This window comes from Myxocyprinus asiaticus, chromosome 4 (assembly GCF_019703515.2).
Source record: "Myxocyprinus asiaticus isolate MX2 ecotype Aquarium Trade chromosome 4, UBuf_Myxa_2, whole genome shotgun sequence".
Lineage (NCBI taxonomy): Eukaryota > Metazoa > Chordata > Actinopteri > Cypriniformes > Catostomidae > Myxocyprinus > Myxocyprinus asiaticus.
In genome coordinates, this window is record NC_059347.1 from 37,780,248 (window position 1) to 37,798,486 (window position 18,239).

Below are 18,239 nucleotides of genomic sequence, written 5' to 3' on the forward strand. Positions count from 1 at the left end.
TTTCATTTGTATATACTGTATGCCACTTACGGATTTTTATTTTGCACTAATATTAACTTTCTGATGGAATATAAACAAAACACTGTTTAAAAGAGAGAGAGAGAGAGAGAGAGAGAGAGAGAACACGTGTCTCCATCTAGTGAAGCAGCCACAAGATGGAGACAAATATAAAACATCTCGCGAAAGGAAACATGACGTTACTCAAATAAGGAAATGACGTATGGTGGGAAGCATTTCTGCCCTGGACAAGCGGGAGGTGTAAGAAATGCTTTCATGCGGCAGTTGTGGTACAGTAACAGTTGTTCAGTCGTGGCATGAGCGATTGTAAGACACGACAGTCAGTGAGGGCACGAAAGCAAAGGTAAGTCGATGTTAATTTTCCGAATTACTGTGAAACAAACTGTGGAGGCAACAGACTCAGTGAAAGCATGTGATTTAGAGCTGGCACGTACACGTGTAACTTTTCGTCACCACCAAATATAGCTAAACGACAAGACACCTTTAACGACAGCACGAAGACTGGATGACCTTTTTAAGTCCAGTAAATTCAGTTATGAATGCCAGGTAAGGTTAAAATAGACGCAGGTATTACACAGATCCCGTTAATTTATTGTTGAAAATAGATGGACAGTTTGTTATATGGGTATGGATCTTGGTAGATTCTGAATGTCTTCCATCGTGTTTAAATTGTTCGTTAGGACATTTGTAAGCTATATTATCTACGATTTGAAAACCGAGTTTGATTCTTTAACCTTTCACTAAAGAAATTGTATTGTTGTAATAGCAGTGGAGTTGTGTAGTAATGGTGTTTAAAACTGATTAATACATGCATTTAGTTACTAATTAATGAACATTTCCATGCAGTAACTGGGCAATTGACATAACACGTCAAGCATTGTGACATGCAATACCTAATCTAAAATATATTTTTCAAATTCTTGCATAATTAGCTTTATGACATATTACTTTAGAGAATACATGAAATATATACTTTTAAAAAATGTCACACATGCTGCAGGGTTATTTAAAGCTACACTATGTAACTTTGATAAATAAAAATAAAAATAACAATGTAATTATGAGAGAGTGCAACAAAAATCCATCTTCCAAACCATGTCTTTACCCAAATACACTTTGATAAACCTATAATAATGATTTATATTTTAGAGCTGTCGGGAGGGATTTTGCAGGAAATTGCATACATACGTCATTCGCCCGTGTGTGTTCACATCATATCCGTACACAGAGAAAATAAGATCAGGCTACTGTAACGCGTGTGTGGTGTGGGAGTAGCGAACCTGAAAGTTTGTAACAATGAACGAGAAAAATTGACCATGGATGATTCAAAATGGCAAACCTCCAGGGAATCACTTCGTAAAAACAAAGAAAACTGGAACGGAGCAGAGTCTACAAGCAAAAAGGGAAAGCGACAGAGTCCGTAATAAAACCCAAATCAACATCGGCTTGGCTTTTCAGATGTGGCGACAGCTCCGAGATCTGAAAGGATTTAAAAGCGACCTAGAGATGGCTTTTTTCTTACTCAACAGATAAGATATTTTATTGATATGGTTTATTTATAGTTGTGTAATCACACACACGTCTGTGTAGTGAAATACAATAATTATACTGTAATCGGTGCAGAACTTTTCACTTGCTAGCACATGTGTGTATTTTTCTTTATAAAGGCAATAATTTATTTAAATAAATCCTTTAATCCTAAGCTTGCCAAGGACATGTGAGTCTTGAAATGATGTTGACCACTGGTTGGTAACAATGACAATCTATAAATTAGTTACTACCGTGGTCTATTTGGCCAGAATATCCTGCAGTTATAAAAACTTTACAACGTTTGACCTTATCAGACTAGCAATCGTTATGTCTAATGTTAACAAAAGTTGCCTAACTTTTGTAACGTCATTTATTTCAAAACTTGAATGTTTCCAATAAGTCAAAACAACAGCATAAGATATGGCACTTACCTGCTCAGATGTTTACGGATATCCATCTTTTCCTTCCTTTCTTTCATTATTTATTTTTCCATTCGCTCTGATAAGATGTCCTGTATCCATGTATACAGCGGTGCCTCAAACCACATTCATCTGCACAGAGGAGCAGAGCCGAAGCACAACCAAAACAATGTTCTTCCGCAAGACGCATGCAGTTTTATTTTTTAACCGCTAGAGGGCCAAAAGTTACATAGTGTAGCTTTAAGTTAAGTGCAAATAAGCTTGTTGAAAATAGTGAAATATTAGAAATGGGAATCAGTCACAGTATCTGAATACCTGTATACACTTGAATACATATATACAGTTAATGTCCATGTAATGTAAACTACCCAACTGCTCCTAGGAATGGCTCCTTTTTAGACCTGCATACAAGCCAAAAATCCAGAATGGGCTTTCTGTTATTGGTAATGGTCAACTGATCTCAGATGTGTGGTATAATAATAAGAATAAAACAACCTCTTCTTTCATGTCTGTGGTCAGGAGTTGCACAAAGATGGAAGACCATTTGATAGAGGACGAGACGGTCTTTTACTCGAAGGCAGAACACTACTGGAGGGAGGTCCCGCCCACTGTGGATGGAATGCTGGGAGGTTATGGCAGCATTTCCAGCATTGACATTAATGGCTCCAAAAAGTTCCTCCAAGAATTCCTTGGGGTGAGATTATTTGTACAATAATCAGGACTCAACATAGTGTTTTTTTTTTTTTTTTTTCCTTCAGATTTTTACTTCCAACATTTTCACAGGCCCCACCACAAAAATTAAAACAATGCTTTTTCTTTAAAAAAAAAAAAATATACATTTTGTTGATTTTTTTTTTTAAACCAGTGATGTTGACAAGATAATGTCACCTTGGTGATTAGTTTAAATCAGCAGAGTTTACAACAAAGTTCAATACATAACAGATGTTAATATTTAACCTCATGCGACCCTGCATCCTCATGCACATACATTATGTTTTGATTTTGCCACACATAATTTAATTTAGACCGATTGATCTCAGTTCAGGACACTCTGGGCTGTCATTAAATGGTTAAACTTACAACGCACCGAGTCATGTAACAAAACAAAATGACGCCGTGCTCAGTAGAGTTTGTCTTTGGGAGAAACACCAACAAAGGTCTGGTAAGAAACCTCATTAAGTTTTTACATTGAAATCTGTTTGTATCAAAAGAGTAACATCTCTAGTTTCATCTATTATGCCATTTTAAAAATTTCAGTGATTAATCGCAAAACAGCACACTGTTATACAGTTGAAGTCAGAAGTTTACATACACCTTAGCCAAATACATTTAAACTCAGTTTTTCACAATTCCTGACATTTAATCATAGAAAACTTTCCCTGTCTTAGGTCAGTTAGGATCACTACTTTATTTTAAGAATGTGAAATGTCAGAATAATAGTAGAGAGAATGATTTATTTCAGCTTGTATTTCTTACATTACGTTCCCAGTGGGTCAGAAGTTTACATAACATATTTGTTCATATTTGGTAGCATTGCCTTTAAATTGTTTAACTTGGGTCAAATGTTTTGGGTAGCCTTCCACAAGCTTCTCATAATAAGTTGCTGGAATTTTGGCCCATTCCTCCAGACAGAACTGGTGTAACGGAGTCAGGTTTGTAGGCCTCCTTGCTCGCACACACTTTTTCAGTTCTGCCCACAAATGTTCTATCGAATTGAGGTCAGGGCTTTGTGATGGCCACACCAATACCTTGACTTTGCTGTCCTTCAGCCATTTTGCCACAACTTTGGAGGTATGCTTGGGGTCATTGTCCATTTAGAAGACCCATTTGCGACCGAGCTTTAACTTCCTGGCTGATGTCTTGAGATGTTGCTTCAATATATCCACATCATTTTCCTTCCTCATGATGCCATCTATTTTGTGAAGTGCACCAGTCCCTCCTGCTGCAAAGCACCCACACATCATGATGCTGCCACCCCCATGCTTCACGGTTGGGTAGGTGTTCTTCGGCTTGCAAGCCTCACCATTTTTCCTACAAACTAGCGATGGTCATTATGGCCAAACAGTTCAATTTTTATTTCATCAGACCAGAGGACATTTCTCCAAAAAGTAAGATCTTTGTCGCCATGTGCACTTGCAAACTGTAATGGCCAAACTCTGGCTTTTTTATGGCGGTTTTAGAGCAGTGGCTTCTTCCTTTCTGAGCAGCCTTTCAGGTTATGTCGATATAGGAATCATTTTAATGTGGATATAGATACTTGTCTACCTGTTTCCTCCAGCATCTTCACAAGGTCCTTTGCTGTTGTTCTGGGATTGATTTACACTTTTCACACCAAATTACGTTCATCTCTAGGAGACAGAATGAGTCTCCTTTCCGAGCGGCATGATGGCTGCGTCCCATGGTGTTTATAATATTGTTTGTACAGACGAACGTGATGCATTCAGACGTTTGGAAATTGTTCCCAAGGATGAACCAGACTTGTGGAGGTCCACAGTTTTTTTTCTGAGGTCTTTGCTGATTTCTTTTGATAATCCCATGATGTCAAGCAAAGAGGCACTGAGTTTGAAGGTAGGCCTTAAAGTACATCCACAGGTACACCTCCAATTCAGTACACCACCTATCATAAGCTAATTGTCTAAAGGCTTGACATCATTTTCTGGAGTTTTCCAAGCTGCTTAAAGGCACAGTTAACTTAGTGCATGTAAACTTCTGACCCACTGGAATTGTGATAGTTAAAAGTTAAATGATCTGTCTGTAAACAATTGTTGGAACTTTATATGAACGAAGACACATTCGCCCGTTTTCTCATTGGAAATAGGTACATTTCTAAATATCACTGTCCTGGTCACAAAAGCAAAATTTGTGGGGATTAATAGCAATTTTCTATACTTTTGATGCATAAGCAATTAGGAAATAACACTTACTACCCAGTAACCAAAAAATAAATAAATACATTTGTTACACAGTGTAATATATCTTATGGCATTCTACTATTTTTCTAGTTCACTAACTATTTGAGAGGTATTTTGAAAAAAAGAGTAAGGTACGCTTCTTGTCCATAGTTATTTGGCAACAGAGTGTGTAAGGTTAAGTCGAGTGAAATTAGGTCAGTAAGCTTTTCAAAACGAAAAGTGAAAACACATGAAATAGATTTTTGGTATCAGCTTTGTTCTATTTCTTAAGGAAGGCCAGGGTAAAACTGGGACAAGCTGCGCTCTGGACTGTGGGGCTGGAATTGGCCGTATCACCAAGCGACTGCTCCTGCCGCTCTTCCGGACGGTGGACCTAGTGGATGTCACTCAGGAGTTCCTGGATAAAGCTCGTACATATCTGGGTGAGGAGGGCAAGCGGGTGGAGAACTACTTTTGCTGTGGTCTGCAGGACTTTCAGCCCCAGCCAGAACGCTATGATGTCATTTGGATTCAGTGGGTGATTGGTAAGAAATTGAATTTGTCATTTTTGCCTTTGTTGGACAACACAATCAGAATTTGCTAATAATTGGGATCCGACACCAAGCTGGAAACTATTATTATAGAGAGAGCAGTTTAGTTTTTACACACTGTGATATTCACTCACATCAGGTGTGAATACGATGAAGGTTGTTTACTGCTGCCAAGCAACATTGCAACTTGATGGATTAATACAGAATTCAATTAATGTCTGTTCACAGGTTTGTGTATATTGCTATTTTACAATGCCTTCAAACATGGTTCATCCAGTCATATATATAATGCATTACAGTCTTGGTTTTGTCTTTAACGACAATGACATAATGTGAAGCAGATGTTATTGTACTGATGCAAGACTATTTGTTATGAATCTTTTGTTATGGTTTGTGTCCATAAAGTTTTGAATGAAAATAATCTCAATGTATTTAAGTATTTAATTGACTGGATTTTAAAAATAAATCATGTGGCTATTTTTAAACTAATTTATGAAATACTTTGGATTAAATTTTCAGCTAAAAATAACTATATTGTGATATATACCATAACTGTGATATATAATAGTATGAGTAATTTTATAAGTATTATTTTGCCCATCCATAAAGTCATGTTAAGCATTAAGTTATTAATACTCTGTTAAATTAACCGTCTACCGTTAGATCTGACGTGACAGAATTATTTATTAACTATTATCCATGGAAAAATAACCATGACCAAATGAAACTTCTATTATGTTTTGTAAACAATTAAGTGTGTAAAGTCCCTTCATGTATCTCTAGGCCACTTGACTGACGACCACCTGGTGGAATTTTTAAGGCGTTGCCGGAGCGGTCTGCGTCCAGATGGCCTCATTGTAGTGAAGGATAATGTTGCGTATGAAGGTGTAATACCTGATGATGTGGACAGCAGCGTGTGTCGGGACCTGAATGTACTACACAACATAGTGGCCAGGGCTGGACTCAACATCATCTTTGAGGAGCAGCAGCAGAACTTCCCTGAGGAGATCTATCAGGTCCACACTCTCGCTCTCAGATAGCTGCGAGCATCGAGTGTATGCCTGTTTGTTTGAAAGCCAATGAATGTGAGATGAAATCGTGTAGGATCTATGTTAGCTACACCAGGCTACTTATTACTGCCAATGTGATTGCTGTATTTAAAATAGCACAAGACTGAAACATGACTGTGGACCTTGAGTCTGTAAGGAGAGGAAGTTGGAAGGTTCCAGTTGACCTCTAAACCATATATAAAACATAGATAATGTTACAGCTTGGATTCATAGCTGTCATGAGTAAATGCATAAGTGGCTAAAAGTTTTACACTCAACTTCATATTCAGTGCAAAGTCTGGGGATGTAGGGTTTTATCACAGATGAAAAAAAAAAAAAACCCATGTAAGACAAACAATCATGAAAAAATATAATCAATGCACATCACACCTTGTATTAAAAAGTGGATATCCTGAAGACTTAAAGGAATTCAAATTAAAATTCTCTCAATTTACTCACCCTCATGCCATCCCAGATGTGTATGTCTTTCTTCAGCAGAACACAAATGAAGTTTTTTTTTTTTAGAACAATATTTCCACTCTGTAGGTCCATACAATGCAAGTGAATGGTGTCCAAAACTTTGAAGCTCCAAAAAAGCCCATAAAGGCAGCATAAAAGTAATGAATATGACTCCAGTGGTTTAATCCATGTTTTCTGAAGTGATCCAATTGGTTTTGGGTGAGAACAGACCAAAATGTAACTCCTTTTTCATTGTACATCTTGCCATTACAGTCTCTTAACACAATCATGATTTCAATCTCGATTACACTTCCTGATGCTTGATGCATGTGTTAATTGTAATCAAGCTTGAAATCATTATCGCAAAGGAGACTACTGATGTCAAGATTTATTGTGAAAAACAATAAGTTATATTATGGTCTGTTCTCATCCACAACCAATTGGATCGCTTCTGAAGATATAGGTTTAAGCACTGGAGTTGGATGGATTACTTTTATGATGCTTTTATGTGCTTTTTGGAGCATCAAAGTTTTGATCACCATTCACTTGCATTGTATGGACCTACAGAGCTGAAATATTCTTCTAAAAATCTTTGTGTTCTGCAGAAGAAAAAAAGTCATACACATCTGGGATGGCATGAGGGTGAGTAAATGAGAGAATTTTCATTTTTGGGTGAACTATTCCTTTAAGACTAAGTTAAAACAGAGTGTAGCATGTAGCTGTGGGTTTGAACAGTGTGATTGAAAACCTTTTTAATAAATTATGAGAAGTTGAGTCTATACAAGTTAATGTTACATTTTAGTATGAGTGTCTTATATTTTATAGCTTTTGACACAACTCTCAAATGAGCACATTTTATTTTGCCTTGAATAAAGTAATATTTTGGAGCTGTCTTTGAATGAAAATGTAGTTATTGTATAGAGTAGATTCATTATATACAAGTCAATTTGGATTAAATGGGTTATACTAAATGTGTTTGGGCTGTCAATATGATACAAAGAATCAGCTCTTCTACTTCAGTCAAGATTTATTTAAACATAATGAATTTACCATTATCACTTTGTCCTTCAATTAAATAAAATTGAGTCAGAGGCCCAATAATGCATAATATTCAGGTCACTTATGGTACCAGGTTCCACAACTACATTCCAAGGCAAAGGTGTATTTGCTTGGAAGGAGAGTGGTCGGATATGACAAAACCTGGTGGAAGAGTCAAGAGTTACCAGTATAACACTCTTTAAAAACACTATTCAAGCGCTCTTTCACACTGGGGGTTATTAAGGCTATGAGAGGAGTGTAATGGAGAGATCAGGACCAGGTTTCACTCTGAAAGCGCCCAGCTTTCTCCATGGAATCCAGTATTTCCTGTGCCTGATTTTCAGACATGCCACCCTCATTTTCAAAAATCCCCTTCAGAGCATCACATACACCTGTGGGCATCTGCTTGGCATTCCTAGATGAAAATGTAAATATAGCTCATTTCTGCCCTGCACATACTGTACATATGCAATGCTCATATATAGTATAATACAAACATAAATGCTGTAGCACAACCATACATATGTTAATATATACATGAAATGAGAAAAGAAAATGTTGAAAAGTAGTTATGAACATAACAGTTATTACAGTTGAAATCAGAAATTTACATACACTTAGGTTGAAGTAATTAAAACTAATTTTTTTAACCACTCCACAGATTTCATATTAGCAAACTATAGTTTTTAGCAAGTCGTTTAGGACATCTACTTCGTGCATGACATGAGTAATTTTTCCAACAATTGTTTACAGAGAGATTGTTTACCATTTAATTGACAATATCACATTTCCAGTGGAAGTTAACTGTGCCTTTAAGCAGCTTAGAAAATTCCAGAAAATTATGTCAAGCCTTTAGGCAATTAGCCAATTAGTTTCTGATAGGCTAATTGGAGGTGTACCTGTGGATGTATTTTAAGGTCTACCTTCAAACTCCGGGTACATTTACATGACAACGATGTACTTAAAACTGAAAAGTTCTTCCTTTGCGTTTTTGAAAAATTTTGCGTACAGACTACAACATTGTCAAAACGATCCCCGTTCACATGGATCCACGAAAACGACTAAAAATGTTGTATTATGCATGTCAGGCCAGTAGTTGGAGATGTCATTTTGTAAAGAAACACTATGCGTCTGCGCACATAAGCATTCTTCCACAGAGCGGTGAATATAAACAATGAAGATGGCGAAAGCATCGAGCAATTTTGTCTGGATGGACGATGAGGTTGCTTTATTACTACAAGTGACCCTGGACAATAAAGCACGCCACCTTTCTTTTTAAGGACTCCAACTGTTGATCTCATGTTGGTCTGTTCACCCTGGAGGTAAGGACGAAGTTCTCGAAGTTCATGCCTATAGACTGAGCACGTAATACGCGAGCGCATGATGTCATCGTTTTCACAAATTCGTGTTTTTGTATGTTTACATGGAGAAGATAACGGCATCATTTTAAAAAACTTGCACTTTGAAACCAATTTTCAAAAATTTGCGTTTTCAGGCCCCAAAACGTTGTTGTCGTGTAAACGAACAGCCAAAACACACAAAGTTTTCCGTTTTTAGTTGAAAACATTGTCGTGTTAACGGCCCCTCAGTGCCTCTTTGCTTGACATCATGGGAAAATCAAAAGAAATCAGCCAAGACCTCAGAAAAAAAATTGTGGACCACCACAAGTCTGGTTCATCCTTGGCAGCAATTTCCAAATGCCTAAGGGTACCACGTTCACCTGTACAAACAATAGTACGCAAGTATAAACTTAATGGGACCACGCAGCCATCATACTACTCAAGGAGGAGACACATTCTATCTCCCAGAGATGAATGTAGTTTGGTGTTAAAAAATGCAAATCAATCCAAGAACAACAGCAAAGGACCTTGTGAAGATGCTGGAGGAAACAGGTAGACAAGTATCAATATCCACAATAAAACGAGTCATATATCGACATAACCTGAAAGGCTGCTCAGTAAGGAACCTGACTCCATTACACCAGTTCTGTCTGGAGGAATGGGCCAAAATTCAAGCAACTTATTGTGAGAGGCTTGTGGAAGGCTAACCAAAATGCTTGACCCAACTTAAACAATTTAAAGGCAATGCTACCAAATACTAGCAAAGTGTATGTAACTTCTGACCCACTGGGAATGTGATGAAAGAAATAAAAGCTGAAATAAATCATTCTCTCTACTATTATTCTGACATTTCACATTCTTAAAATAAAGTAGTCATCCTAACAGACCTAAGACAGGGAAGGTTTTCTACAATTAAATGTCAGGAATTGTGAAAAACTGAGTTTAAATGTATTTGGCTAAGTTGTATTTAAACTTCTGACTTCAACTGTTTAAATAATGTTTTTGTAAATTAAGTCTGTCAAAGCTATTCATGTAGAATGCCTTGTTTTTTTTTACATTTTTACTTGTTGGCAGCTGATGAAGCAGCCTTACCCTGCTATGTAAAAGAAGGCATTCCTCTTTGTTATCAGATCCCATATAAGTTTGCTTTGTTCCTTCACTCGATGTTGAACATAGATTTTATCCTCCTGCAAATGAATCATATTAAAAGTAAATCTCTAGTGTAAAAACCACTGCCTTTAAAAGAAAACATCCAAGCAACATACAGAAAAATATAATGAATACTGTAATCAGAAGACTTTGATACATTATATTAATTACAACAAATTAGGTTAAAGCTGAAGTATGTCATTTCTGTGGCACTAGCGCCACTGAACGGAATTGCACAAATAAACAATGTTTTCAAAACTGTTTTCTGAATACCCCCGCCTGTTTGCTATTGGTCAAACAAGGAGATAGTCCTGCCCCGAACTCACGCCATTGGCAGAGTAACATTGTAGGGCTGGGCCTAAGCAGACAGCTCAAAACAGAGCAATTTTCAAAGCACAACAGAAAGACAGTGCTTACTGTTTTCAAGATATTAACCTATGAATGGCTCACTTATAGTTGTCTCTGCATATTAATCTGGGATAGGAGAAGGTATTTTAACAGAAAAAGTTATATACTTCAGCTTTAAAATAGATTGATAAGTTTTTTCATTTGTGTTTAAATCATTCAGTTACAAAGAAATCACATGGCCATTACCTGCACGACCGAATGTCCTTAAAGTAGTTTTAAGAACTAGCTTAAACAGCAGCAGTTCAGTTAGATGATAATGTGTCTGATAAGCTCTTGCACTCAACCTGTGCAGTGTTCTCGAGGTAAGAGGAAAATAATAGTCCTATTGTCTGACCTGGTCTCTGGAGAAGGCTGTGAAAAGGATCATCTGGCCAGCCTGCACCTTCTCCTCCCATTCTGATCGACAGTAGAAGTCCTTTGATTCAGACCGACAGCCAAAGAACAGCACATTAGCTGAAACGGGAGATGAGACTTGGGTTAGAATGTTTTATGACAAATCACTCTGTGACCTAGCAACAACATGACAAAAGAGCTGTGAATATTTTCCAAATTATCCTTTTGTTTTCCACAGAACAAAAATAACAGCATGCAGATTTGGAATGATATTAGTGTAAGTAAATAATGACAGGATTTTCATTTTGGGGTGAACTAATGAAGGGATAAAATTGTATCCCTTCATTAAACCTTCTTAATAAAATACATGTTTGCCTTATGTTTGACCATCTCTTTTCAAAAACAATTTTCCTCACCCATCTTCCCTTGAGTAGCCCTCTCCTGTATAGCAGATCTGAAGGGAGCCACACCTGTCCCTGGCCCAACCATTATCACAGGGGTGTCTGGGTCCTCAGGGAAACTCAAGCTCCCCTTCTTCACCCACAGGGACACAAAAGCCTCTCCTAAAATGATTTAGGACACCCACAAAAACAGTTGGATTACCCACGACTACTGTGTTTGACTTTTTAATTCCTCCAGGTACATCAGACCCACCTTTAGAGGGATCCAGAGATCCCAGCCAGGAAGAACACAGGCCCTTGCGTGGCTTATGAAGCTTGGTTTTATATTTCACTACTGCAAGCAAGATCTGGATGCGGTTAGGGTGATTCTGTGGGGCATAGAGGGTGGAAGCCATGTAAAAAAAGTAGGAGTTAATACAGTATTAGCAGCAACGCTTGGCACTGACACAACACTGTACAGAATTACAGAAGCTTGCATCAAAGACCCTACAGAGCACATTCTCCAGGCTTCAGAAATTGTAAAACAAATAAGAGTGTGCAAACTATTTCCACAACAGTAAAAACTTATTGTAACTAAATAGGCACTTGTGGTCAACATATGTAAAACTATTAAAAATATTACAAAGAACCAAATGCTGGCTGTAGCATAAAACAATTGTTGCAGATTACATGGTTTATAAAGTATCAAAGTAGCTATAGTTGGTCTTTACCAAGAGTGAAGAGGCGATAGAGAAGGAGCGAGGTTGGATTTCAGGGAAAAGATCCAACAGGTAGTCAACACTCAGCTCAGCTGTGGTGTGAGGGAAGTCTGCCAGAACCTGTAAAACAAAAGTTTTAAGGGTAGATGAAACAGAAATGCATTGAATGGTGGTCTACAGTACACAGAAGTCTTGAAGTTTATCTATCAGGTGAGTGAAAGAGACCAGTCCAAAGCTCACTGGTAATTTTATAAGGAGTTTTATTTCCTGTGGGTTATTATTGGAAATATTGATTACACTAGAGGATTGTTCACTGACTATAAGTTACAAACTCATAGAAACTGTGGAACTGTAGGATACCATGAAAAATCTGAACAAATACCCAGCCTTCATTTACCATCTATTTTAAAAGAGCACAGTGTATAAAATGTCCCAACAGACTTTAGAAAAAAGTAAAAAAAAAAAAAAAAAAACATATTGTTCCATATTTTAACAGTCCCAGTGATCTTTCACCTCCAGGGCGGTTCGACGAGGTCGGTTGCAGTAGGCATGAAGAGCTTCCTGGCCCTGAGCAGAGCTGAACTCCAGCAGTTTTTCACTCTCCAGCTCATTAGTGGCAAAAGTTGCCAACAGCTCGAAAAAGGAGCGACGTGGAACAGCAGAAATGTCCAGAAACTGTTCCACCAGAAAGCGAATGGAGGAGGGCTGAGGAAGACGTGCAGGAACTGCTGCTACAGAAAGGAGAGGAACACAAACTTTAGTTTTAATCATTGAATATACTTGTAAAGGGAAGGGACCAGTGTCAAAATGTACTTTTTTTTATTAAGGGGCAATATTTGCCCACTGGAACTGATTTTCAGGGGCATTTTTACCTTTATGGTTTTTCCAGAACATTTTTAAAAACACATTTTGTAGTCCATTTATGTCGAATACTTATTAATTTAAATAAATTCTTAATCAGAATAATCATGGCTGTTGAATCAGATCAAATACAAAAGTAGCTGTAAATAACGCACTGTTTGACAAAGGCTGTTTGAATACAGTCCAAATAGTCAGTCTCTGTTAGATTATGACACTCTCTCCTGTCTACCACCAAAGTAGATTTTGATGTATTATATAAATATTTGTTTCATGTTTTGGAGTTGTTCGGAATAATTTTTTCAGAGTTGGTTTTTAAAAAAATGTTCTTTATGTAACACTTTATATAAGCTGCGGATTCATTCAACAATGGAGACAACGAATACAGAACTCTGGCAGCTGCAGGTCATTACGGTGTCTTCAGAGACACTGAACCCATAATAAATAGAAGATGGATATTAAACATTATGAAATTGTTCACTATGGGGGCATTTTTTGCCCTCCTGTTTTAAGTGGCATTTAAATCACTTTTGGTGACATATTTTTCCAAAGCCCTGGTTAGTTTCTGTCCCTGGAAGGGTCAAACCAAAGTCTTTCTAGCAAGTCAGTCCACTGTCAGCCATTTTTGGAATGCTTTCGAGAGACTATTTCCAGTCATGACAGTGCAGCTCCTATCTACCTGAACTGGGAAAGAACGAAATCTCAAAATCTCCAATGGTTGGTCAAGATTACTATCAAAGAACATATTTCAAATCAGCAATAAAATTTGACAATATTGGAATCACAAATTGTGCTTCTTTACCTAATATTACGTTACAAAACACAATTTTCCCAGCTTGTATTGCTAATGCGCGTTCAGTTGATTGACAGGATATGTCTGTATCTAATTGGTGATTGGCTCTTTTACCTGTAAGGCAAGACTTCCATTCTACATCCACTGACCGTTGGGCACTTAAAGCTCCTTGGTTGGGCGTTCCAATTTCTCCCATTCATTTTAATAGAAGTGGCCCATCTCTGTTAAATAGTCTCTGGTCAAACTTAATTTAGTTCTTGTTTCATGATGTTTGGTCAAAAGGTGCACAAGAACCAATGAGGTTGGGTGTTGTTGACGTGTCACCATATTTGATTTGTGTGCTGTTTACTGGAAGTTGATCAGTGATTTGATAGTGATTAACAACTTAAATGTCAGTCTGTTTATCACACAAAATGATTGCATGGCTTCATAAGACTTGGAAAATGGCTACTTTTACTGTGGTTTAATGGTATTTTTTGTCCTGTTACTATTTACTTTCATTAAAGAAAGTAAATCGGGTTTGGAACACATTAGGTTAAGTAAATAACACAATTTTAATTTTGGGGTGAACTATTCCATTAAAATCTCTAAATTATGTGAATATGCATACTAGGTCTCTATATTAAAGTGGTAAGTATCACCTGTGCTGTTGTCAGTGGGCTTTAGTGTAAAGTAGCGCTCAGGGTCAAGTCTCAACAGTTGGCAAAACTGCTCCACATCCTCTGCAGCATTACAGGGCCTTATCATTACAACGTCCCCTGCACTGTACCTGTCAGACATAGACACATTCATGAAAAGTCTGTAAAACCTTTGTTACTACATTTGTTACTGCATTTTGTTTGTATATTTAATCTATATTTATTTTTGTTTTAAATGTTTCCTTCTGCTCACTGGATTTTAGAGCCTGTGATGTCAAACTCAATATGCCTGACATCCTGGAAGTGTGAGAGATCAGTCACTCTCTGATTGAATACCACTCGAGCTGGGAAAGGGTGCACTGAGTTGGGAGGGGCCTTGTTATCAGGTATCTGGTGATGCTCAACCTGCTTGTTTGGGACTTCGTCTAGGAAGTGGAAAACATATCGGGGTGGAAGCCTGAAAGATAAACATATTATGTATAAATATCTAAATTCATCTATTTGTATAAATTAATATAGTCTCTTCACTATCTACAGACAGACTATATAACAGACTTCTCTTCCTCACGGATCGGTGCAAGGCCAGCTGGAGGAGGGTAGAGAGACAGGGTTTTCTGCCAGAATGAAAGCAACCAGGTGTCAATCACACCATCTGGCCTGAGGAGTAATATAAGAAATATCAGCTGTATTGTATGTATGCAGATGAAAGCATACAAAGATATATGTACTCAATAATGTGAGCTCTACAAGATTTGTAGATTAAGTCACTCACATTAACATTAACACATTAACAGCTATCTGTCTGGTCAGCAAGTTCTGGTTTTTACATAAATACGGCCCTCAACTGTTAATTACTGCTATATACATATTATATCTGTAATACACATAATAACAACATGTTTATTATTAGTATTTTTCAGGTATGGGAACCTAGAATTGTTGGATGGACCTCCTATATATCAACTTTATGCATCTCGAGAAACAAAAGAGTAACGCAGATCTGTGGTCAGCATCAAAGGGGAAACCTCTGCTGAAATCTCACCCCAGGTCATGTTGATCATCAGCCAGTCCAACAGGCTGTAGCATATTAGCACCAAGCTGAAGCAAACGCTTATAGAGCTTCTTAGCAACAAAGTTGAACCTGGGAAGTGACACAAAAGGGTCTCAATGTACAATCATAATATACAGCCTAAAACCTTACAACGTATTGGAATGACACTGTATGCTCTTCCAATGACCGCATTCCATAGGTTGGCATCTGTGCTAAGCACTAAGAATGGGTGTTTGCCATTTCAAATTTATTGAAAATATATGAGACAAATATAAAAGCAAAATGAAAGACTTTTTTAAAGCAGAACATCTCCAACTCAGCTTACTTAGGATAGGAGGAGTCTCCAAGGCCCAGTACAGCACAATCAAGACAACAAAGAGAATCAGCAGGCAAAGTCTTCCTGAACAGGAATCTCCAGAATTTCTATATAAAGAATGAGAAACAGTTTTACCCTGCTGAATCTGCTAAAACAAAATAATTTACCAGGGGTTAAAGAAGGAGGATGTCCGGTTGTATATACAGTAGTCTACCTTCATATTGTCTGGAGGGTCACCCTGTCCCGTGGTGGCGCAGACAAACACAACAAGAGACTCCGAGATCAGGTTGGCCTAATGAGGAGACATTTATTAAAGGAAGAGTTAATCCAAAATGTACTCACACTCATGCCATCCCAGGTGTGTATGACTTTTTTTCTTATGCAGAACACAAACGACCTAAGATTTTTATAAGAATATCTCAGCTTTGTTGGTCCTCACAATGCATGTGAATGGTGGCCAGAACTTTGAAGCTCCAAAAAGTATATAAAGGCAGCAGAAAAGTAATCCATAAGACTTTTTTGCATTATTTGTGCACATCATTACCCACTGGGTAAGTAGGAGAATTTGTAGTAAAAAGGACTTAAATATTGATCTGTTTCTCACCCACACCTATCATCTGGGATGTGATGAGGATGAGTAAATGATGTGATAATTTTCATTTTTGGGTGAACTAACCCGTTAACACATATCAATGCAAAATAAACAAATATTACATTATATGAATTATACATCTCACAATTTCATCTTATGAAACCCCAAAGCTTCATATGCGGTGTGTATGACTGCAGACTTTATATCCAAATCAAACATCAACTAACCACATTGTAGGTGTCCAGGGCTTCCACTCTGACTCTCATCCGCCTCCTCTGTGCTTGACGCCCTATTCGCTCTGCTGTATCCTGTGCTGTTCCTGTCTGGCTCCCGTACAGAACCAGAAGAGCGTGAATGCTCATTTTGACACTGTAATTAGAGAAATTATTAGACAAGCAAATAAATAACTAAATGCATTCAACTTTTACTTTTATTGAACAATTGCTAACGGTTAACAAAACTATTTAATACCGCAAACTGTAACAATGGGAAAGGTAGCGGTTAGTTGTAAAACGGACGGATATGTAGATATTTGTAAGTCAACGCGCGGTCTTGGCTCGAAATGACAGTTACAATACAATACAATCAATACAGTACAATCAACAACGACAGCTTATAACATCCATCGTCTACGTGACAATTCTCGAGTAACACTGTATATCTTATAAAGATCTATGGAGAATATGATTCCATTGTATATATTCGTTTGGCTTACCTGAAAATGTAAGCACCTTTAGTGATACTTTTACTACTGACAGCAGATATATACGTAATATTGATTGTAAAACAGACTTTTCTGGCAGCACAGCACCAGCATGTTTTCATTTAACTCTTTGCGGTGCCTTCCGATTGGCTGCAACGTCACTTTACGACAAAGAATAACCAAAGCTGATAGTTTAACCTATAGATTAGCGTAACGCGGCCGTTCCATAGACATTCTATGGTGGTACATTGGCGAGGAGATAAGAGGCCGTTTTTTTTTTTTTTTTTTTTTTTTTTTTTTTTTTTTGAGTGGATGTCTATGGAGGAGATGCTTCACAACGCTGAATAAACCGCTTTTGTGAGGAAACAGTTCATCATTTAATAAATTAACTTCCTGTCCTCTAATCTTCTACATGTTTTACACTAAACAATCCTTTTGGAGTTAAATATTTGTGGAGTTTACTATGATAAAATTGCTTTTTTATAAGAGAAATCACGGACGATTTTACGACCAGAAGGTGTCAGTTTACGGCTCTCTCCATTCATTTGTATAGCATCAGCAAACTGTCGTAAAATGCTAGTTGGCCGTTTCAGCCATAGACATATAAATGCATGTATTTATGGCTGTGTCTCGTTTGGAAGGATGCGTCCTCCGTAGGTTGCATTTGTCGGCCGCATATGTCATCTAGACTGTCTCGTTTCAGAAAAGCGAGTAGTACACTTCGAATGCAGCCTTCGAATGCGACGGGAATTCGAAGGATGCATGAGGTGTATCCTTCGTGGGCACTCACAACCCACAATTCTTTGCTTCAACGGAAATGTCTAAAAAAAATAAAATAACGCCAATTTGCCCGTAAATATGATGTTCAAACGTAAGTAATGTTAATTCCCAAGCTGAAGTACCTCAGTAGATGGGTGCAGAGTATATAATATGTATAATTATAGTAATATATAATTAAAATAAAGTATTAGACTAAAAGTACACTCCTAAAATCTATTTTCTTT

At 37.5% G+C, this 18,239-nt stretch overlaps 2 protein-coding genes across 3 annotated transcripts; one reads left to right on the forward strand and one right to left on the reverse strand.

Annotated features, from left to right (window-relative positions):
• Window positions 1-212: 212 nt before the first annotated feature.
• LOC127440177 (N-terminal Xaa-Pro-Lys N-methyltransferase 1) lies at window positions 213-7,808 on the forward strand. The gene is made up of 4 exons (XM_051696634.1): window positions 213-361; window positions 2,487-2,661; window positions 5,151-5,403; window positions 6,193-7,808. The coding sequence occupies exons 1-4, from the start codon at window positions 315-317 to the stop codon at window positions 6,447-6,449; spliced, it is 732 nt and encodes a 243-aa protein (XP_051552594.1). The 5' UTR covers window positions 213-314; the 3' UTR covers window positions 6,450-7,808.
• Window positions 7,653-18,011, reverse strand: LOC127440172 (NADPH-dependent diflavin oxidoreductase 1-like). Of its 2 annotated transcripts, none has more exons than XM_051696624.1 (15): window positions 17,248-18,011; window positions 16,760-16,901; window positions 16,155-16,232; window positions 15,950-16,047; window positions 15,616-15,714; window positions 15,129-15,230; window positions 14,827-15,030; window positions 14,577-14,704; window positions 12,798-13,012; window positions 12,297-12,404; window positions 11,840-11,954; window positions 11,602-11,748; window positions 11,187-11,305; window positions 10,388-10,482; window positions 7,653-8,370 (listed from the first exon to the last, which is right to left on the reverse strand). In XM_051696624.1, the coding sequence occupies exons 1-15, from the start codon at window positions 17,355-17,357 to the stop codon at window positions 8,226-8,228; spliced, it is 1,905 nt and encodes a 634-aa protein (XP_051552584.1). In that variant the 5' UTR covers window positions 17,358-18,011; the 3' UTR covers window positions 7,653-8,225. The 2 variants fall into 2 exon arrangements, with proteins under 2 accessions (XP_051552584.1, XP_051552583.1); XM_051696623.1 differs by having other exon boundaries at window positions 12,798-13,015.
• Window positions 18,012-18,239: the final 228 nt, after the last annotated feature.